The sequence below is a fragment of the Barbus barbus genome, assembly GCF_936440315.1.
Source record: "Barbus barbus genome assembly, chromosome: 31".
In the NCBI taxonomy this organism is placed as follows: Eukaryota; Metazoa; Chordata; class Actinopteri; order Cypriniformes; family Cyprinidae; genus Barbus; species Barbus barbus.
The window spans coordinates 6,626,860-6,645,609 of NC_136759.1; the positions used below are offsets into that span (position 1 = coordinate 6,626,860).

Genomic DNA, 18,750 nt, shown 5'->3' on the forward strand with positions numbered 1-18,750 from the left:
TATATATATATATACACACAGTCTTATAAAAAAGCAATAAATATATTTTACACAAATACAATTGTTCCAGTCCATTTTCTTACCCTTGAAAGAATATCTCCATATTGTTGATGTATTATTGCTCAAGTGAGGGTATATTTGCCATTCTGTTGCAAAATCTTTGGTTATTCTTTATTCACAGAGGTTCAGTAAACTATAATAAGCATTATTGCAGTGTTGTAATGTTAAAGCATCTGGTTGCATCACACATTGAACCCCAGTGTCACTATACTTCCCACAAATCATCGCTTTTTTTTAAGTGGAGTGTTCCTTTAATCTTAAAACTTTCTGTCGTCATAGCTGTAAATGGAAATGTTTTGAAAAAGACACATCTCAACACTTAATGCCTTAAAAGCTAAAACAATTTATTCAGAATATACTGTCACATACTGAAGCTACTTGCTGTTCTATATGCTGCATTTTTCTGCATTAAAACAGACACTGACAGAGTCTTACTATTTTAATCATAATGCTTTTATTAAAAGATTGTATACAGTGCGTAAACGGATCACATAGTGAGTGCTAGATAAATGGTACAGATTTGACCAGCTCAATAAATAAACAAACATATATTTCATGCTATTGTGATATGTCACAGAGTAAGTTATAAGCATTGGCAAATTACGGTCTACTTCATCTTAATTGGTGATTGAAGTGTTCACCCAACTAGACGTCTTCAAAGAAAATAAAAATCAACTGATCTGGCATAACTGTCCTTTGAATGTATTTGAAATATATTATCATATTTGTATAATGGCTTCAAAATAGATGAATAAAAGAATAAAAAACAAACAAATCTGTATTAAATGTTCTATATCTACATGTTTTATCGCGCAGGGCTCAGGTGTGGCAGTTGTACAGGTACGTGCTGCTCAGGCTCCAGTCTGGAGGGAAGTCCTGCGTGGGGTGATTCTTCAGGTGTTTCTGCATGGCTGCCAGGCTGCTACAGAACTCCAGACACAGGGTGCATTGGTAAGGAGTAGCACCGCTGTGAGTACGCAGATGCTTGATCATAGCCGAATAGTCGCGTGAACGCTGGCCACACAGCCGACACTCGAATGGTTTTTCACCTGGAAGAGAGACGAGGAGAAAGGTTTCAACATGATTTGCCAGAATCCCTAACCAAATTTATAGTCAGTGTTGTTATTGTTAACTAAAACTATTACAAAAAATGTTTTTTTTTTTTGTTTTTTGTTTTTTATGAAGTTGGAATATAGATAAAGAAAATATAATAAAATATTAAGTAAAAATTTATAAAATATAAATATTACATAAAAAACGTTATATATATATATATATATATATATATATGTATGTGTGTGTGTGTGTGTGTGTGTGTATATATGTGTGCGTGTCCATGGACCACAAAACCAGTCATAAGTGTCAATTTTCGAAATTTCTACCTGAAAGCTGCATAAATAAGCTTTCCATTGATGCACGGTTTGTTAGGATAGGACAATATTTGGCCGAGATACAACTATTTTAAATAAAAAAATCTAAATACTGAGAAAAACACCTATAACATTGAAGTTCTTAGCTATGCATATTAAGTTCAAAAATTAGGTTTTGGTATATTTATGGTAGGAAATTCACTAATCACTATCACTAATAGTGATTAGTGAATAATCACTATCACTAATAGTGATTCACTAATAATATCATCGAACATGATCTTTACTTAATATCCTAATGATTTTTGGCATAAAAGAAAAATCTATCATTTTGACCCATACAATGTATTTTTGGCTATTGCTACAAATATACCCCAGCGACTTAAGACTGGTTTTGTGTTCCAGGGTTTCACACACACACACACACACACACACACACACACACACATATGTAAGGAATAATTGACGACGGGCCGTTGAATTATTAGAAAAATAATGCACTTCGCGTCGTGGCCGTTACACCTCGGGTGTGCATTATTTCTCTAATAATTCAACGGTCCGGAGTCAATTATTCCGCTTATACTACGGTTGCCACACCTCAAGACATCGATCAGATTATATATTTCAAGGGATTCGTCCGGTTTTTCTACTTAAATCGCTATTGTGAGTAGGATTATTTCTTCCGCATCTCATCCAACGACTCTTTTGCTAGTTCCAAAACGTCATTTTAAAGCTGGCAATGGAGGCTTGAGCCGTTGATAGCAGACTAATGCAGTTAATAATGAAGTTATTAGAAAGAGAGCGAGAGAGACAGAGACACAGAGAAAGAGAAACAGAGAGAGAGAGAGAGAGAGAGAGAGAGAGCTTGTATGAATTAGGCTACCTCTGTGTGTCCCTCAACAGTGTTCTGAAGCACCGTCTCTAAACTGTAAGTCTGCTTTAAGATGCAGCGCTGTTATTACCTCGCTAGTGAGAAATGTCATGTGTAGCCTTTAAGTTGCTACACTAGGCTAACTGATAAAATCGTCAGGGCAGCGCTGACAACACGTTTTTGTGTGAGTGTGTAACCGTAGTGTGCGTGTGCAAGGACGTGTGATTGCAGTAATGAGACAGAAAGGCTTGTGCATGTATATTATTCATTTAATTATTTGTATGTTAATTTCCGTTATTACAGTTAACTATGCGAAGTGATATGGAACTGTAATGCGGTCAAGAAAGCTGCCTGGAACTACGTTCGCCGTGCGTTTCCCTGAAAATAATTGCACACCTCAGAACGTTCGTCAGCCAATCAGATTCAAGCATTCAACGGCCCCGTAGTATAAATATATATATATATATATAGCTACGCATGCGATATTTTTTTCAGATTAACGCGTTAAAATGTTTTAATGCAATTAACGCAGGGGCGGGGCTAGTGTTTGCCACCACATTCACAACTGCTGTCTCTGTCACTTTTTTCTTGAAAAGGATTGCGTTTATTTAGATACAGAATGTCTTTATGACCACATCAAACAGGAGACATTTCAGAACGCGCTGTTCAAATACATGCACAAAGGTGCCGGCGTGCTGTAGCCTGTATAATATCAAACAGCGAAAGAAACTACGTGCATGCAATGTCGTAGTTATGCCGTCAGTTAAGTTAAGTCATGAAGTTACCAAAAAGACGATTAAAGCTGCCTTAAAACTGTGTGCATGCATGCAATATGTTATATGCGTCACATTTAAGAACATGCCTCTGAAATGGTTTTAAAAACTGTCCCGAGGCACCCCAGCACTGTCTCCCTCATCTAAAACACCCGATTAAACTCGTCCGCTCATTAGTAGAGACCTGAAGTGGGTCAGAAAAGGTAAAGAGAGTTGTGAGAAAATAAGCTGCGTGTCAGATCCGCGTCACGTTCAGCAGCAGCGGCTTTTAAAGCAATAGCAGGCAAATAAGCTAATAACCAGCTGCTGTGATGTCTATTAATCCAAGAACAAAAAGAGGAAATCAATAACTTTTATAGCTTTAAGGGGTTCATATATTTAATTTAGAATTTAGTTTTTGGTAACTATTAATTTTCTGTATATTTCTGCACAAGGGCACAGGTAGGTAAATATGTCATTTATTATAATAGGTGCATGTGAAGATTGTTTTAAGTTCACTTAAATTAGAAGTTAAGTCAGGCTCTTCACCGAGCGTTTCATTGATCATTGAAGCCAATCACAGATGTATCTGTTGAGCGCGTGAAGACAATGACCAATCAGCGCTGTTTAAGAATCTGCTCAACAGCGCTCAAATCTTAGCGGGAAATGGCCGTTTTTAAAATTTCAGTACCTAATGGTATCGCGGTTGGTACTTTTGACAACACTACTTTATTATCAACTTAATGTACTAAAATATCTAAATTTGAAATTAAATTTAATAAAAACTATGTAAACATTTAAAAAACAATTACTAATAAAATAAATAAAAAAAAAACTAAAAAATTAAACTTATTAAAACTTTAAACAAATGAAAACAGAAAAAAATTAAACAAATTCAAAATATGAAAAAAAAAACTCAGTATCTCAGTGATACTAAAGGAACACTAATTCAGATTACAGATCTAATCTTGATGCAGTGAAAATCAATGTTCAGTTTCTCAGAAAGTGAAATCTTTATCTAAATGAGTGGTGTCTGATCCTGCTTCTATAGCGCCACCTCTCTGCAGAGTTCAGCTCCAGCCCTAATTGAACAGACCTGAACCAGGTCTTCATGATCGCTAGAAACGTCCAGGCTGGATTTAAACACTGGAGGAAGGTGGCTCATGGGTATAAAGGTTGGTTGTACCTGTGTGCACCCGGTGATGTGTGTCCAGCTGGTGTTTAAGGCTGAACCTCTTGCTACACTGTTTGCACTGGTAAGGCTTCTCTCCTCCGACACCCCTCCTGAGTGAGCGCAGAGATCGCCTGTCCCGTCCGCCTCGGCCGCAGAACTTACACCTGAGTGCCATTTCCCCAGAACCTGCCAGCGGAAGATGAGAGAACAGTAAGTGACAAACTGATGGACTATAAATAGACACATTCTCCGTTATCACTGGATCTTTCTAATGCAGTTTCATTTCAGAATAAAACCACAGACAAAGAGGTTTGAACAGGCAAATTTGGGTCTATTGCTCAGCTTACGTATTAGTCCATTTAAACGAATAGTTCATCCAAAAAAGAACAATTTGAAAACTCCAGTGAAAAAGTCCATTCCCTGTTGTCCTCTCACATCAAAATTCGCCAACATATTTGTTGTTCTGGATGGTTTTCGCTTGTAAGCTGTGCTTGATCTGTACACATTTCTCTCCTGATTCAGATGAGATGACTTTAATTATAGCAATATATGAAGATTTGTATTTCAGCCTGAAGATGTTAAAAGTTTCTTAATAATGAATGTATCATTTTTGCTTCACATTTGAATTACTTGTGGATTATTTTGGTGCTTTTATCAGCTGTTTGGACTCTCATTCTGAGGGTACCCAATCACCGCAGAGGATCTGTTAGTGAGCAAGTCATATAATGCTATAAATTTCTCCAAATCTGTTCATATGAAGAAATACAAATTCATCTACATCTTGGATGGACTGAGGGTGAGCACATTTAATTTTTTCTGTTGAACTATTCCTTTAATTATGCTTTTTTTTTTCAGTTCCTTTTAGCACTTAGATAAATTTTAAAGTCAAAGATATACATGCTTTAAGTAAGTTGTTTATTTACATGGTATCTCTTGCAATGAACCTGAGCCAAAAATAGTAGTGAACTTTCGACTAAAACTCTAAGCATCATCTTGGTCACTGAGCTTCAGGCCAAAAGTATAACAGCGCTTCACAAGAACGCAGGGATATTTTTGGTGTGATGCTGGTCAGCTCTTTGGCCCCTCATATCTGCTCAAATGTGTTTAAATTTATCTAAGTGTTGTCTAATGTGCTGCTGGTGGTAATTGTTCCATTTGCTAAAACACCAGTTAACCAAGTGTGAAAGTGAAAGCAGGCTTATAGCGTTATCTAATTATTAATCTAAAAAAACTCTTTACAATGCGGTTTCATTTGTTAACATAAGTTTACTACATTTTGTTAACATGAACTAACAATGAAAAATGCATTTGCTAATTTAAATGTTGGTTTACGAATAAATTATTAAACCAAAAGTTGTATCCATTTATATGTAGTAACAATGAACAGTTATATTGGTGAACAGTTGGACCAAAATAATTTTGCTTGTTTATTACAGAAAACACAAAAGTGCACCTAAAAACATTTGTGATACTAAAAATATAAACCAAAGTGTAAAAGCACTAGTAAAACTGATTTATTACAATATTTAATAATAACAATATTTACTTTGCTTTAATGACAGCAGCTTGTTGAGCATCTTCTGTGTTTCACTGCATGGATGCAACGAATTTTGACTTTTATAAAAATGTATTTTTTATACAAAGTAAATTTTCCTTTGTACCACTTTCAAATGACTTTAGAAGGAGACCACATCTTTATCACTGAATACATATCTAAACGTGGTTATTTTCAGCCTACGTAGATGTATGCACAAAGACACTGATTAAATGGTTTGCATCTGGTAAGAAAAATGTTGCACAATTTTCTTTAAAAAAAAAAAAAAAAAAAAGTTTAAATTATAAAGAATATTGTATGGCCTTTAGGGCTATTGTATTTATTATTCACATCACAAATAATTTGTTTAAAATGTTTAACATCATAACATGTCTATTAATTTCCTAATTAAATAGGTGGTGATGGCGCAGTGGATAAGACACATGCCTTTGGTGTGAGAGACCCGGGTTCGAATCCACTGTGAGACACCAATGTGTCCCTGAGCAAGACACTTAACCCATAGTTGCTCCAGAGGCGTGCGACCTCTGACATATATAGCAATTGTAAGTCGCTTTGGATAAAAGCGTCAGCTAAATGAATAAATGTAAATGTAAATACAACAGATTTTAAATGTGGACCTAACTATACAAGATTCCAGTTGCTAACATCCTTATACAGTTCAAAATGTGCATTAATGTTATAAACTGAATAAATGAGGATCGAGGGACACAAAATATGTTGTCTGACATTGTGATGTCTGACTTGAGGAGACTAGTAAAAAATACACGCTTTCCTAGAAATGACTGCTTGTAAACAATCCTAATTAGAAAGATCAAAATTCTTGCTGGTAAATATCCAGTTCTTTGAAAATAATAAAGCAACCAAATGTTTATTTTTTATTAATTGTTAAAGGGGCAAGATTAAAAGTGATTTATGGTCAAAAATAAAGTGATATCTGAGCTTTGGTAGTGCGCAGCCGAGGGGCTCAATTTTAGATGAACACATCCTGTGGCAACTCTCTCTCGCTGTGCGGCCTAGTTTATAGCTCTCCCTGTCCACACACACACACACACATACATACACACCACATCCTCTCCTGTACAGCTAAAAATGTAAAAAAAAAAAAAGCATGGTTAACACTTTCTGTCTTTATATTCGCAAAGACCTCGCTTGTGACAATCATATGGACACTTGCAAGGTTGTGTAAGCTTATACTTCTGAGCTCGTTGAAGCGCAAGCAAACGCAAAAGTCATGTGTGAAACAAAACATACATGCCCAAGTCTGACATTGTATTCACACATATATATATAAACACCCACACATTCCCACATACCCCATGCTCTCTCTCACATATACACACACACACACACACACAAACTAACTCAGGATGCAGCACAGTAACATAAAACTTCCTGCACCTTTATAAGTTTGCTATTCGAAAAGGTGCCATCGAATATTCGTAAAACTGAGGATTTAAGTAGTTTGATGCATTTTTATAAAACCAAAATCTATAAAAAGCAAAAACTGTGCAGCTGGTACCCTAAAACGACTTTAAAAATGACTTTAGTTGGCGTAACCTATATGAATCTAATGTTGTCGTGTTGAATGAGTCATATGCCACCACACTTTTAGATTGCCGCAAACATTTTCATTAAAGTTGAAGAAAATATGCATCTTATATTTCAGAATGTAATACACATGTTGTTGACATGCTGTTAATGCTATTATAAAACACTTCTATTTTTTTTATTATTGTAGACATGCAATTGTGTGACCCTATAATAATTAAGAGACTGCATGAAATATGCTTACTGCACCACAGTTAAAGGAATAGTCCACTCAAAAATGAACATTTGCTTAAAATGTACTCACCCTCAGGCCATACAAGATGTACATGACTTTGTTTCTTCATCTGAACAGATTTGGAGAAATTTAGCATTACATAACTTACTCACTAATGGATCCTCTGCAGTGAATGGGTGCCACTAGTTATCTTATTTGTAACAAAAATCCATTATAACACTTCCTCCAGTAAAACAGTCTACCCCCTGTTCTCTTCTGACATTAAAATAACGTTTTTTAGACTTTTTTTACTCATGAATGGTGCTTGATCTGTGCATATTTCTGTCCCGATTAGGATTTTTCACTGGAGAAACAGTATTATAGATAAAGGACTTGTTTTTTAGCAATTATTTTAAAGTGCATTGATGAAAAATGCCTTGATGGATTTGTTTCTTACAAACGAGCGCCTTTTTGGATTAGAGGATTACTTGTGAATTATAGTGAAGTTTTTAGCAGCTGTTTGGACTCTCATTCTGGCGGCACCCATTCACTGCAGAGGATCCATTGGTGAGCAAGTGATGTAATGGTATATTTCTCAATTTGTTATAATGAAGAAACAAACTCATCTACGTCTTGTATGGCATGAGGGTGAGTAAATTTTCATCTAATTTTCATTTTTGGGTGATTTATGCCTTTAATTGCAAAAAAAAAAAAAGGGTAACACTTCGATAGTCCACTTTAGACATTCTACTAACAGTAAGTAACTTTGCAACTACTAGAGTATTAGTTGGCTGTCTGCTTAATATATTCTAACACTTTATTTTGATGGGTCCACAACATACAACATACTGACTATGAGAAACTGCAAACTTATTCTACTAACCCTAAACCTACCTACTGAGAGTTAGTAGACATGTAGTTACAAATGAATGAGAATTAGTTGACATGTAGTTACAAAGTTACTTGTAATTAGTAGAATGTCTAAAGTGGACTATCAAAATAAAGTGTAACAAAAAAAAAGAAGCTGCAAGGCAAAAATTTATATTTATTTTAAACTAAAACTACTCACATGTATGTGATATAACATATACAATACAGTCTAAATTACAGTCTTTTAAAGATAACATCATAAAAATGTGTTACTATCATTCTCACCCCAAAATGCTCTGCCGCGCATATGCTCTCGCACACATAAAAAGCGCTCTAACCCCAATTTGGATGAAAAAAGAACAAGTCAACACTTCTCTTTTGGTACTGTATACAAACCACCATGAAGCACAGAACTGATCGACCGCAGGACTGTGCTGATGCACCACGATTCAGAAGCCACAGTTTTCTCTCGCGCACAGCTTTACACCCCAGTTTAGCAGGTAAGGGATCATTCGCTTTTGTCTTTGTGCCCTGAGAACATTATGTAAACTAAGACAAAGCACAACCACCATTGGGACTATGCAGTAACCCCTAAAAAGTATTTGGACACTAGATGAACTTACAATGCACAAATGTTTTTGCATTAGATGCCAAGCGGCATTTGCACTGCAGGAGCGTTTCTCAGAACTAACTTCACTTTCATTAACTGGTGTCAACATGAGTTTTTTTTATATTTTTTATCTGAAGTATGAAGTCATTTCCTTCAGGTTCACGCAGATGTCCTAGAACAATACTCACAGGTATAGTTCGCTGCATTAATGTTTGGCAATCAGAAAGCATCTGAATACTTTATAGGTGTACATTTAATTCTGAATATTACATCAATTTGAAGAGTGCACCTGTGGTGCCTTCTTGTAAATAAATGCATCAGAATTAAATACATTATCAAAGTAGCAATGACATTCACATTTAAGTCATTTATAATGCTGGATGCAAGCATTAAGTATGATGAAATATCCAGCGCAACTTTAAATTGCATTGAAAGTATAGATTTAAAAGTCATGCATTCCCTGGGATTCAGAATCATGACCTTGGTCGACTGTTTGAGCTATAGGACTGATAAAAAGGATCATAAAAAAAAAACATTGTAACAGATCGCCTATGTTCCTCTATTGTAAGTCATTTTGGATAAAAGCGTCTGCTAAACGAATAAAATCACTGTAAAAATAAATGTAAAATAAAAATGATTTTAATGGGAATTTTTGGCTTAGTGTTGTTTTGGAAAGATTTCAAAGGAATCAAACTGATATACTATACTTCCATTGATGCATGAATTAATTACGTTTTTCCACTGTCTACTATCCTTTTTTGTTGTTGTTTTTTTTACCGCTGGCAGCGGAAGAGAGGCAACGGCCACCATCTTTCAGCTCTTTGAGAGATATACAACATTTACATCCTGTTGCGTGCATCCATTTCTCTGATCTACGTAAAACGTAGGTGCATCCCAGATCAAATCTGCAACTCTGCCGTGCATTTTGCATTTCTGCAAGCTTCTATATGATTATCTATATGCCTTCTTTATACTGGGCAGACAAGAGTGTCTAGATTCATTTTTGTGTATTTGTACAACATATTACCTGAGGTTGATGACCCAGTCGTTGGCCTCCAGGGGTTTTCCAGGGCCGGTTTACCACAGTGTCTGCAGCATATCTCCCTCTCCTCTTGAACCTTTGGCTTCCTGTGGAAAATGTCGTCATGTTAGCACCCATTCAAAGATGTCCATATTTTCCATGCGTAACTAGTGTAGACGGTCACATTTAGGGCTTTGTTCATCAACAAATATCTTCAAACTGAGTCACTGTGTTTTCCGCTGGTGTTTTTTTAAACCACTTGTTGATCTGGTCAGCTAGCACCTGCAGGTTTAGTTGCACTTCTAGAGCTGCATTTCCACACATTCTAGTGTGTTGCTAGACCACAGCTAATTCGGACCAGCAGGTAAAGGTCAGTGAGAAACCCACACGCTCTCAGGTGTTACTGCTGATAACTTCTGCAAGACTCAATGTGTTATTGCATTTGTGTCATTATTTAGGAGAAAGGGCACTTCACAGAATTTTTTAATATACAATCTTGCAAATTTTAATGTAAATGCTTCAGCCAAATTATTTATACTAGTAGATTAGATGAATGCACATGTGCCTAGGTATGACTTTGCACACAAACTTTTTAATCCACTTTTTTTGGACCATATTGTGAAGGAAAAGCAGTCTTCTAATGTTTGTAAGAACTTCTTAAATGCCTTAAAATGCATCCCAGGATGCACCTGATGGTTCAGCATTTAGAAAAACTGAGAAATGAGTAGGTGTGAAGTATATGTAGAGAAAATATACGAACAAACATCGATCTACAGCTCTCACTCCGTAGCCCAACGCAAGGCAACAAACTGCCATTCAAACTTGTCAAATCTGTTTTATCAAATGATTAAGATAATCAATTTAGACTTACATCACCTCCTTCTGTCTACGACCAAAAACTGTAGGAACAAAGGTTTTGTGTTCAGGTAGCAGGAAACAATGCAAGCAGACAATGGTTTCCTCTGCCGGAGTCAAGCAACCTGCAGCACATCTACAGTGTGAAGGAAAGCTCATGCGATTCAAGTGTTTAGAATCAAAATATGTTCAAATGGCTTACATTAGTCTAACAGGCTCTCATAAATTTCACATTATTTGGGAGTCTAAAATGGAGTGTGGGCAGCTTGTACTGTTTCCCTGTGCGTGCATAGGTAAAGAAATACAGCGTTTGCTCTTTGATGTTTCGTTTCAGCATTGATTGAGCAAAAGAAGCATAAAGATCTCTGCCACAATCGGGCACCTGTTTTTGTGTGTGGCAAATTAGGGAGTGGAACAGACTTTGGCTAAAAATGAGACTGAAATAGAACATCCTGCTCTGAGGGTGGAGATGACTGACTTTCATGTTTACTGTTTGTAAAGTCGGGGACAAATGGGGGGGTCCCCTCAGTTTCGGCCTTGATAGTAAGTGCTGTGTTCCAAAACACTCCACCAACAGATCCAGTATTTAGTGCACATGGTGCTTCTGTGCTTTTATACTGCCTCAAACACTTAAAATGAACACTCTAATAGAAATAAACACTTGAATTATTTAAATGAGCGACTTACAGATCTGTATGAGCATACGCACATCTATAGGCCATACAATTCAAATTTTAATTATATTAAAATATTTATTATTCCTATCCCAAAATGTTTCTTTACAAATTACATTTATTGCATAGTTACTGTTATTCCACTGCAGTGTGACCACAGACAGTTATTAGTTCCCCTCATTTTAATGGAGCCTTTAGAAAGATAATTCTTGTAGGTGGAAAAGGGGGCTGGTTGGGGAAAATATGTCCGTTGGAAAGTACAGAAAGGGTAGTGTATCACCTAAGTCACATTCATAGACACACACACGCATACAAATGCGTGCATATATGCTACCCGTCAAAGGTTTGGCATGCATGACTGAATTTGTCTCTCAACTTAAAAATGACGTTATAAAATAGTTTTGTAGATGAATACAATGCTTGCATATGAATTTTGTACAAAACTGTACAACTATTTTTGTTTTATATTGGATAGGTTGAAGCAGATTGTGAAGGTAAAGCAGTAAACGTGTGAAATCCTTCTACGCAGTTTAAAAAGCTTTTCAGGGTTTACTACTATTTAAAGAATGAAAAGAAAAGTGAAATGGTAAAAAAAAAAAAAACCTTGCTGGGCACTACAGTATATTACACAAAGAATATTTTATTATAAAATCTAATCATTTAAATAAGTTAAGCCTTACTATGTTGGACTGTACAGACAAAGCCGAATGTTTGATCTAATATATAAAAAATGATTCATTACTTTGCATAGTAGCAAACCATTGCTTTGTTTGCACTTTTAAAAATTGACAATATTAAATATTTCGTGAGAGGCGATATTAACTGAAGAAAAAAAAAAAACTTCAAAGGTAATCAAGGTCAGATTTTGCGGTGTTTGCTCTTGGTTATGACTGTAAATGTGCTGTTGCATTCGTAAAACGTTTACCAGGCTAATAGTGTTCCGCTGAAGTTAGCTGACTATAATGTGGCTTCCTGTCGAAAATATCGTTATATAAAAAAGAAAAAACGAGATTTCTTTCACCATGCTGACAACACCCAGATATCTTATAACCTTGGACTTCTCCCTGAAAAGATGGACGAGTGGCTTCTGAAGCTCTACGTTTAATTTTTTTTTTAATATATTTATTTTTATTGAATATTCAATGTTTAATGTTTAGGTATACAGAGGGCCCATTTATCTTCCTTTTTTTGTCACCTTCATGTTGTTGCAAACCTGAAATACTTTCTTTATTCTGCAGAAGATATTTTGAAGAATGTTCATCAGACAGTTTCGGTTACGAATGATTTTCATTGTATTGACATGAAAAACAGAGATATTTGTCAAAACATCCTCTATGATGTTTCACCGAAATAATTATTTTGGGCGAACTATCCCCTTAAGCCACACATAAGATATATGAGGTATATGAATTATAAAATGTTCAAACTCCCTAAAACTCTTTGAAAAAACCTTTTAAATTGTGCTTGTGCTGTCGGTCTTTAAAATCAATTCCACACAGTTTGATAAATTGTCTAATCCAATAACATACATTGTAAGTGTCATCTGTGTGCCGTTTCTTACCTCTCTTGATCATCTGACACGGACCCCGTTAAAGCTGCACTGATAGAGGCTTTCTTTCCTTTCAGACCAGGAACGAAGGGACTGTCTTGAGTCACCGGAGGAGAGTGTATGAGAGGGTGATAGGGGTGAAGCAACCCTGTGTAACCCATAAGTGAGGAGGAGACTTGTGGCTGGAGCGAGTGGTGGAGGATGGGGTACATGGGTGTTGGGTAGGGATATGCTCGAAGGGAGTGGAAGGTCATAATTTCTCTACAGTTTAACACCATGCTCCTAGACGGGCTGAGCGGGGGCCAGCAGAGGCGAGGGCTTGGAGACGGAGAGCTGGAGGAGATGATGGTCTCTCTGGAGAACACGGGAGGCAGAGGAGACACAGAAGAACAGCTCTTCTTATGTGCATCGTGGACCGTTCTCTTGGTGGAAGAACCTTCTTTTAAAGAACAATCAAGGTGGTCTTCATCCAAATTGTGGCTAGTTTTAGACAACTGAGTGTCCTTGTGTGCTTTGTCATCTTGGAGGGAATTTACCACTTTTTTGTCTGTCTTAGTTGGTACAAAACTAAGTTGTGCTTGACATTGTTCTACCAAAGACTCCACTTCCAGGTACTCAGCGCCCCTCAGCAGCTCCTCAAGATCATCTTTGGGCACCTCCAGCGATTCGCTGTACACATAGTCTAGGATTTGCTTGAAGGTGTGGGAAGAGACTCTATCTATAACGCAGCAGTACCCTGAACTTGGGCCGTGCTGGGTTGTTAGCTGACGCTTGAGACGTTTGCTCGCCAGAGCTAGTATCAGAGCGTGGGCTTTAAATGAAAGGCCCTCCACGATGAGAAGCGTGTCACAAAGGGTTCCAGCCTGGCGGAGCTTCTCCGTCTGATTCAGAAATGGCACGTGGTGAGGGTTATGAATGCGGATCATCTTCAAAGAGTGAAGGGTGCGGCTGAAGTGAGATGATCGGGTTTGATGTCGAGATGAGAAATCTCATGTCAGCCTTTAGATGGGGGAAAAACAGAGGTTAGTTTGTCATGGGACAATGAGGAATAATAGTCGACATGAAAAAGATGAAGAGAGAGTAAAAACTACTTAGCAATTCTTAAATTAATCTCCCAGAAAAAGATTTACATTTTACATTTACATTTTATGCATTTAGCAGACGCTTTTATCCAAAGCGGCTTACATTGCATTCAAGTAACAATTAACTCTTTTAAAAGTTTTTTTAAAATATAAAAATAACTGGATTATACATTTTTGTGTAATATGATATATTATTTAAAAACCATTAAACCGCTAATATATATCACACGTGTTACATATCCCGAACAAAAATGTAAAAACACTGAAAAAATTAATCAATACATTACAGTTATATTTATTGGTAATTAAGTACATTCAATAAGCACAAATTGTAATTTAGTTTTTTTTTTTTTTTTATGTAGACAATAATACCAATTTCTCTGATTAATTAAAAAATATGTATTTTAACTATTTATCTTTTTATTTTCTTATATATTGACTTGTCAGGTTGATTGGCTATTGTTGATTAATTCTTCAATGTATGCATGCATCTGGCTTAGGTATTGTTTGGATATCTAAAAAAAATAATCATTAATAGTCATTAATGATCATTATCATCAATAAGCCTTTCCCGAACTCAAATAAACTATTCTTGTCTGCTCATTTGATGACATATATGTTGAGATATCAATCTCTAGACGTCTAACAGTCATGATTAGGATTATCAATCTTAACCAGACTTTTTACATGCATCCGAGGACTGATCAAACCTTTTGTTGTTCGGCTGTTTTAAAACTAAAAGAGATCTCGTAGCTTTCAGACAGATAGACCGAAAGAAAGACTGAAACAGAGATAAGCCCGAAGGGGTAAATAGGCTACACTTAGCAATATAAGCCATTTGACTTAATTTCAGAGATTGCGAAAGACATATTCAGAAGAATTGAACAGGGTTTTTTCCTGAACTCGTCAGCATCTCAACACCTCTAACCTACTTTCATACAGGCAGACAATCTAATTCACAAAATGAAACTCTAAGCAATGTTTAATCATTTCTATCTCACAATACATTCAACCATGAACTGGAATTGCATTGTCTGTATGGCACAAAGTGGAGGCGGTCATGTCAGGTGGCAAAGGGCCTTTCGCATTTTGCATCACCTTTGAAATTTAGTTGTGGAGCTTTTGCGATGAAGCCACAGACCTCTTCAGAATGTGAAACTCTGACTAATGCCGGTACGCTGCGACTCGTAAGAGTTCAAGTTTGTTTGATCAACAACAACAGTATCAAAGCCATACAGTAGGTCGGTTTAGATATGCATCTACTGTAGTAGCAGTGTGATGTGGTGTCTGGTGAAGCGTTTGATTACAGTACATGTCAGCTGCCTTCTAATTCCTCACAATTGTGCAGAAAGTGATGTGGACTGTATGGGGAAAAGACAGTTTAGATACTCGATCTGGAAATGAGTGCAAAGAATGACAATCCAAATAAGAAACATGGCCATCCTGGAATATGAAATTGCCGCCTTTGGACAGTAACGAGATGTGCAAGATTCAAGACGCAAGGATTCACTCGGCGCTGTATGGTCTATTGTCTTTCAAACAAGAAAGTCGAAGAGTATCGAACACCTGCAAAATCTTATGCTGATACGATCACTCCCCCTCAGCGAGGACACAACGCTGACGGATTGTGTGGAACACACTGTACTGAGATGACGGTGCTCAATGTTCTAATTACTAGAACTGATGCTAAACTGGTTAAAAGTGAGACACACACACACGCATCACACACACACACACTCAGCAAAGCATGAAAAATAACCGAAACAACTCAACGTTAATATTGTGAGGCATTATAGACCTACCTAACAGCTGTGTTCAGATACTTTCATAACTGCCCAAATTAACTGTTGAGAGTTTACGCACTCATAGTGTAGTTTACATTTCTGGCAAACACCGCTTATGTGATCTGGAACTAAGAAACGTAATAGAACAGTTTACCCAAAAATGAAAATGCTGTCGTCATTTACTCACCCTCATGATGTTTCGCATCTGTATGCCTTCTTCACAAATGAAGATCGTTGAAGAACACTGTGGTGTCCAAAAACTTTGAAGTACATTGGCTTTCATTGTGCGGATGTACATTATACAAGACATTTTGTTTGGAATGACATGAGGGTGTAAGTATATGACTACATTTTTTTCCATTTCGAACTATCCATTTTAAACTGAATATACTCAGCTGCCAACAAAATAGACAACTTCTCCTTTGCACCTTTGTTTGTAGCATTAGCTTGTGCGTGTGTACCTTTTTTCTGAAAAAAAGCCAGATGAGTCATGTATTATACTCTAATATTAAAAGTCCAGTGTGTCATAAATATAAGTGAGTCATATTACTGTACTTAATCTAGCCTACACCAAAGATGAACCTTAGAATACAGTAGATGTCATTAATTAGTCCCTAGACATGCAAAAATGAATATCATATTGCCAAAGCTACCAACCTCAATGCATCTTTTGCTCGTTTTGCTTTACAGAAGTCACTCAAAATTAAGAATCAAAGCTAAATTGTGTAAAGCATATTGCATAGCCTATGCTAAACATATTCTAAATTCTCAATCTAAAATAGCCTAATAAAATATTAATTAACCGATTCATGCATTACTATCGTAATTAGCAACTAAAACAAAAAAACTGCTCTGTTGTTATGTTTATGACAACAGTAAAATTAGCTATGCTAAATGAAATTCAAATTTAAACTCCAAGAAATTACTAAAAGCGTTGCAAATATTTTTAAGATTAACAGCACGCCAAACAAGCACGTCGCAGTGAATGATACCTCACCAGTTCCTATTCTTTCTTCACCCATTTCTTTTAAATCTCTGATGAAGTTGAATTCATTTAAGCGTGGCAATAAGAAGAATGAAACAGAGGATGTGCTGTAATTGCGATGCAATTTTGACTCAAATGACTGCAAATTCTGCAGTAGTGCAGTGAGCAATTGACTTACCTGCCTTGCAGACCTGTGAATGTCTGAATCTGAAACGCAGGTTACCCTCTGTCCCATAACCAAACCAAACCCTTTCCTTCGTTGTACGTAACTATAGTATGTCAGATGTCAAAAATAACTAGGCCTATACAACAAAAGGCATTACCCCTGGTTACTACAATCTGTAAGCACTATCAACAAAAATCAGTGAAGAAGGAACCTATAGACTATGTAACAGGCACTCAAATGCAGGTGATAACTTTAGAAATCTGCAAAAGTGCAACGGTCAGGCCCACATAAAGAGAGACAGTGCGAGAAAGAGGCCCATGAGTAACAGGGGAAAACCTGTCTTCAGTGACACATCCTCTCCGGGCCTGCAGTCAGAAAAGACCTCAACACACACAATCAGACACTTGCACGGATGCTTTTGTAATCAAAAGATGTTTTTCCAGATATAGAAAGCACTGCACTTGGTATTGGGGGAGGGGAAGAGGTAGAGAGACGGCAGACAAGATGAGAAATGGCAAGATGACACTAGAAGGTGAAAAGGAGGAAGAGTCTGACTGACAGAAACTTTCAAAGACGTACCTATGCGATGAAGGTAGAGGCTGCGTCCTGACTCGAGCAAGTCAACATAGATGCATTAACACGCATCGCGACCTCAACCAGAGGTGTCATCGACCAGTGGAAGCCTACATGTGGGTGAGATCTAGCAAGGCCACCTCTAAACTCGAACCGGCCCCTCCCCTTTACACCTCAGGCATCTGTGATTGGTCTTCTTTTGCTTTTTTGCTTCCTTTCACCATTTTTCTAGAAATCAAATGCATCTGTGCTCTTGACTCATTTGTCCATTGAAACCTTTCCTGATAGCAGCAGAAATACGAAATAGTCAAGCTCAGAAAGTTGACTGATTATGATATTTCCAAGAAAACTAATTTTGTTTTAATCATTTTGATAAGAGAACCCCCCCCCCCCCCCCCCCCCCCAAAAAAAAAAAAAAAAAAAACACAGTAGAAAGCACCTGTGAACATGACAAACATTACAATACATGGTCACTTATAAGTGATATTGTGATCAAATGAGTATGATTTCAATATTCTTAATATTCCTGTGAGTTTAATATTTGATCAGATACATAAAGACATTTATGATGGGGGCATTAAAATATACTGCAACTAATATTCAGCTACACTGAAAAAAAAAAAAAATTCAAAGTAAATAAAAAAATTGTTTTCCATTGTAATTAAAACAAAGGATTGCTGGGGTAAGTTTTACAAGACAATACTAATTAAGTCTTTATACTTATACTTATTTAATTCAATGTAACTTGATTGTTTTTTTGTTTTGATTTTCTAAATATTAAATTTATGAGCAATTTCTTTGTGAAAATTTTAGTAAAATAAATACCTTTTTTTTTTTCAGAGTAATATTCACAAGTTCATCTAATTCTTAAATTCTTCATTGATAATGGAAGTGAGGTAAGCAACTACTTATATGTTGTTTTTGAACAGATTAATAAGCTTCCCCGGAACTAGAACAGAATAGTGGAAACATTATTTCTTTTTACTATTTGCTAATAACCAATCTTAGTAAATGTTTTGTGTGTGCGTGTCAGTTTT

At 36.5% G+C, this 18,750-nt stretch overlaps 1 protein-coding gene across 2 annotated transcripts; it reads right to left on the reverse strand.

Moving 5' to 3' along the window:
- Positions 1–493: 493 nt before the first annotated feature.
- On the reverse strand, positions 494–17,831 carry LOC306851180 (uncharacterized protein). Of its 2 annotated transcripts, none has more exons than XM_079387317.1 (5): positions 17,720–17,831; positions 13,136–14,122; positions 10,052–10,152; positions 4,240–4,413; positions 494–1,109 (listed from the first exon to the last, which is right to left on the reverse strand). In XM_079387317.1, the coding sequence occupies exons 2-5, from the start codon at positions 14,047–14,049 to the stop codon at positions 880–882; spliced, it is 1,419 nt and encodes a 472-aa protein (XP_079243443.1). In that variant the 5' UTR covers positions 14,050–14,122; positions 17,720–17,831; the 3' UTR covers positions 494–879. The 2 variants fall into 2 exon arrangements, with proteins under 2 accessions (XP_079243443.1, XP_079243444.1); XM_079387318.1 differs by lacking the exon at positions 17,720–17,831 and adding an exon at positions 17,153–17,183.
- Positions 17,832–18,750: the final 919 nt, after the last annotated feature.

What these genes read in the sequence shown, in the direction of transcription:
- LOC306851180 (XM_079387317.1), bottom strand. Translation starts at nt 14,049, where the DNA reads ATGATCCGCATTCATAACCCTCACCACGTGCCATTTCTGAATCAGACG. An exon ending in GTGTCAGATGATCAAGAGAG is followed by an intron (nt 10,153 to 13,135) that starts GTAAGAAACGGC and finishes CATTTTCCACAG; the next exon opens with GAAGCCAAAGGTTCAAGAGG. An exon ending in ACATCACCGGGTGCACACAG is followed by an intron (nt 1,110 to 4,239) that starts GTACAACCAACC and finishes TCTCTCTTCCAG; the next exon opens with GTGAAAAACCATTCGAGTGT.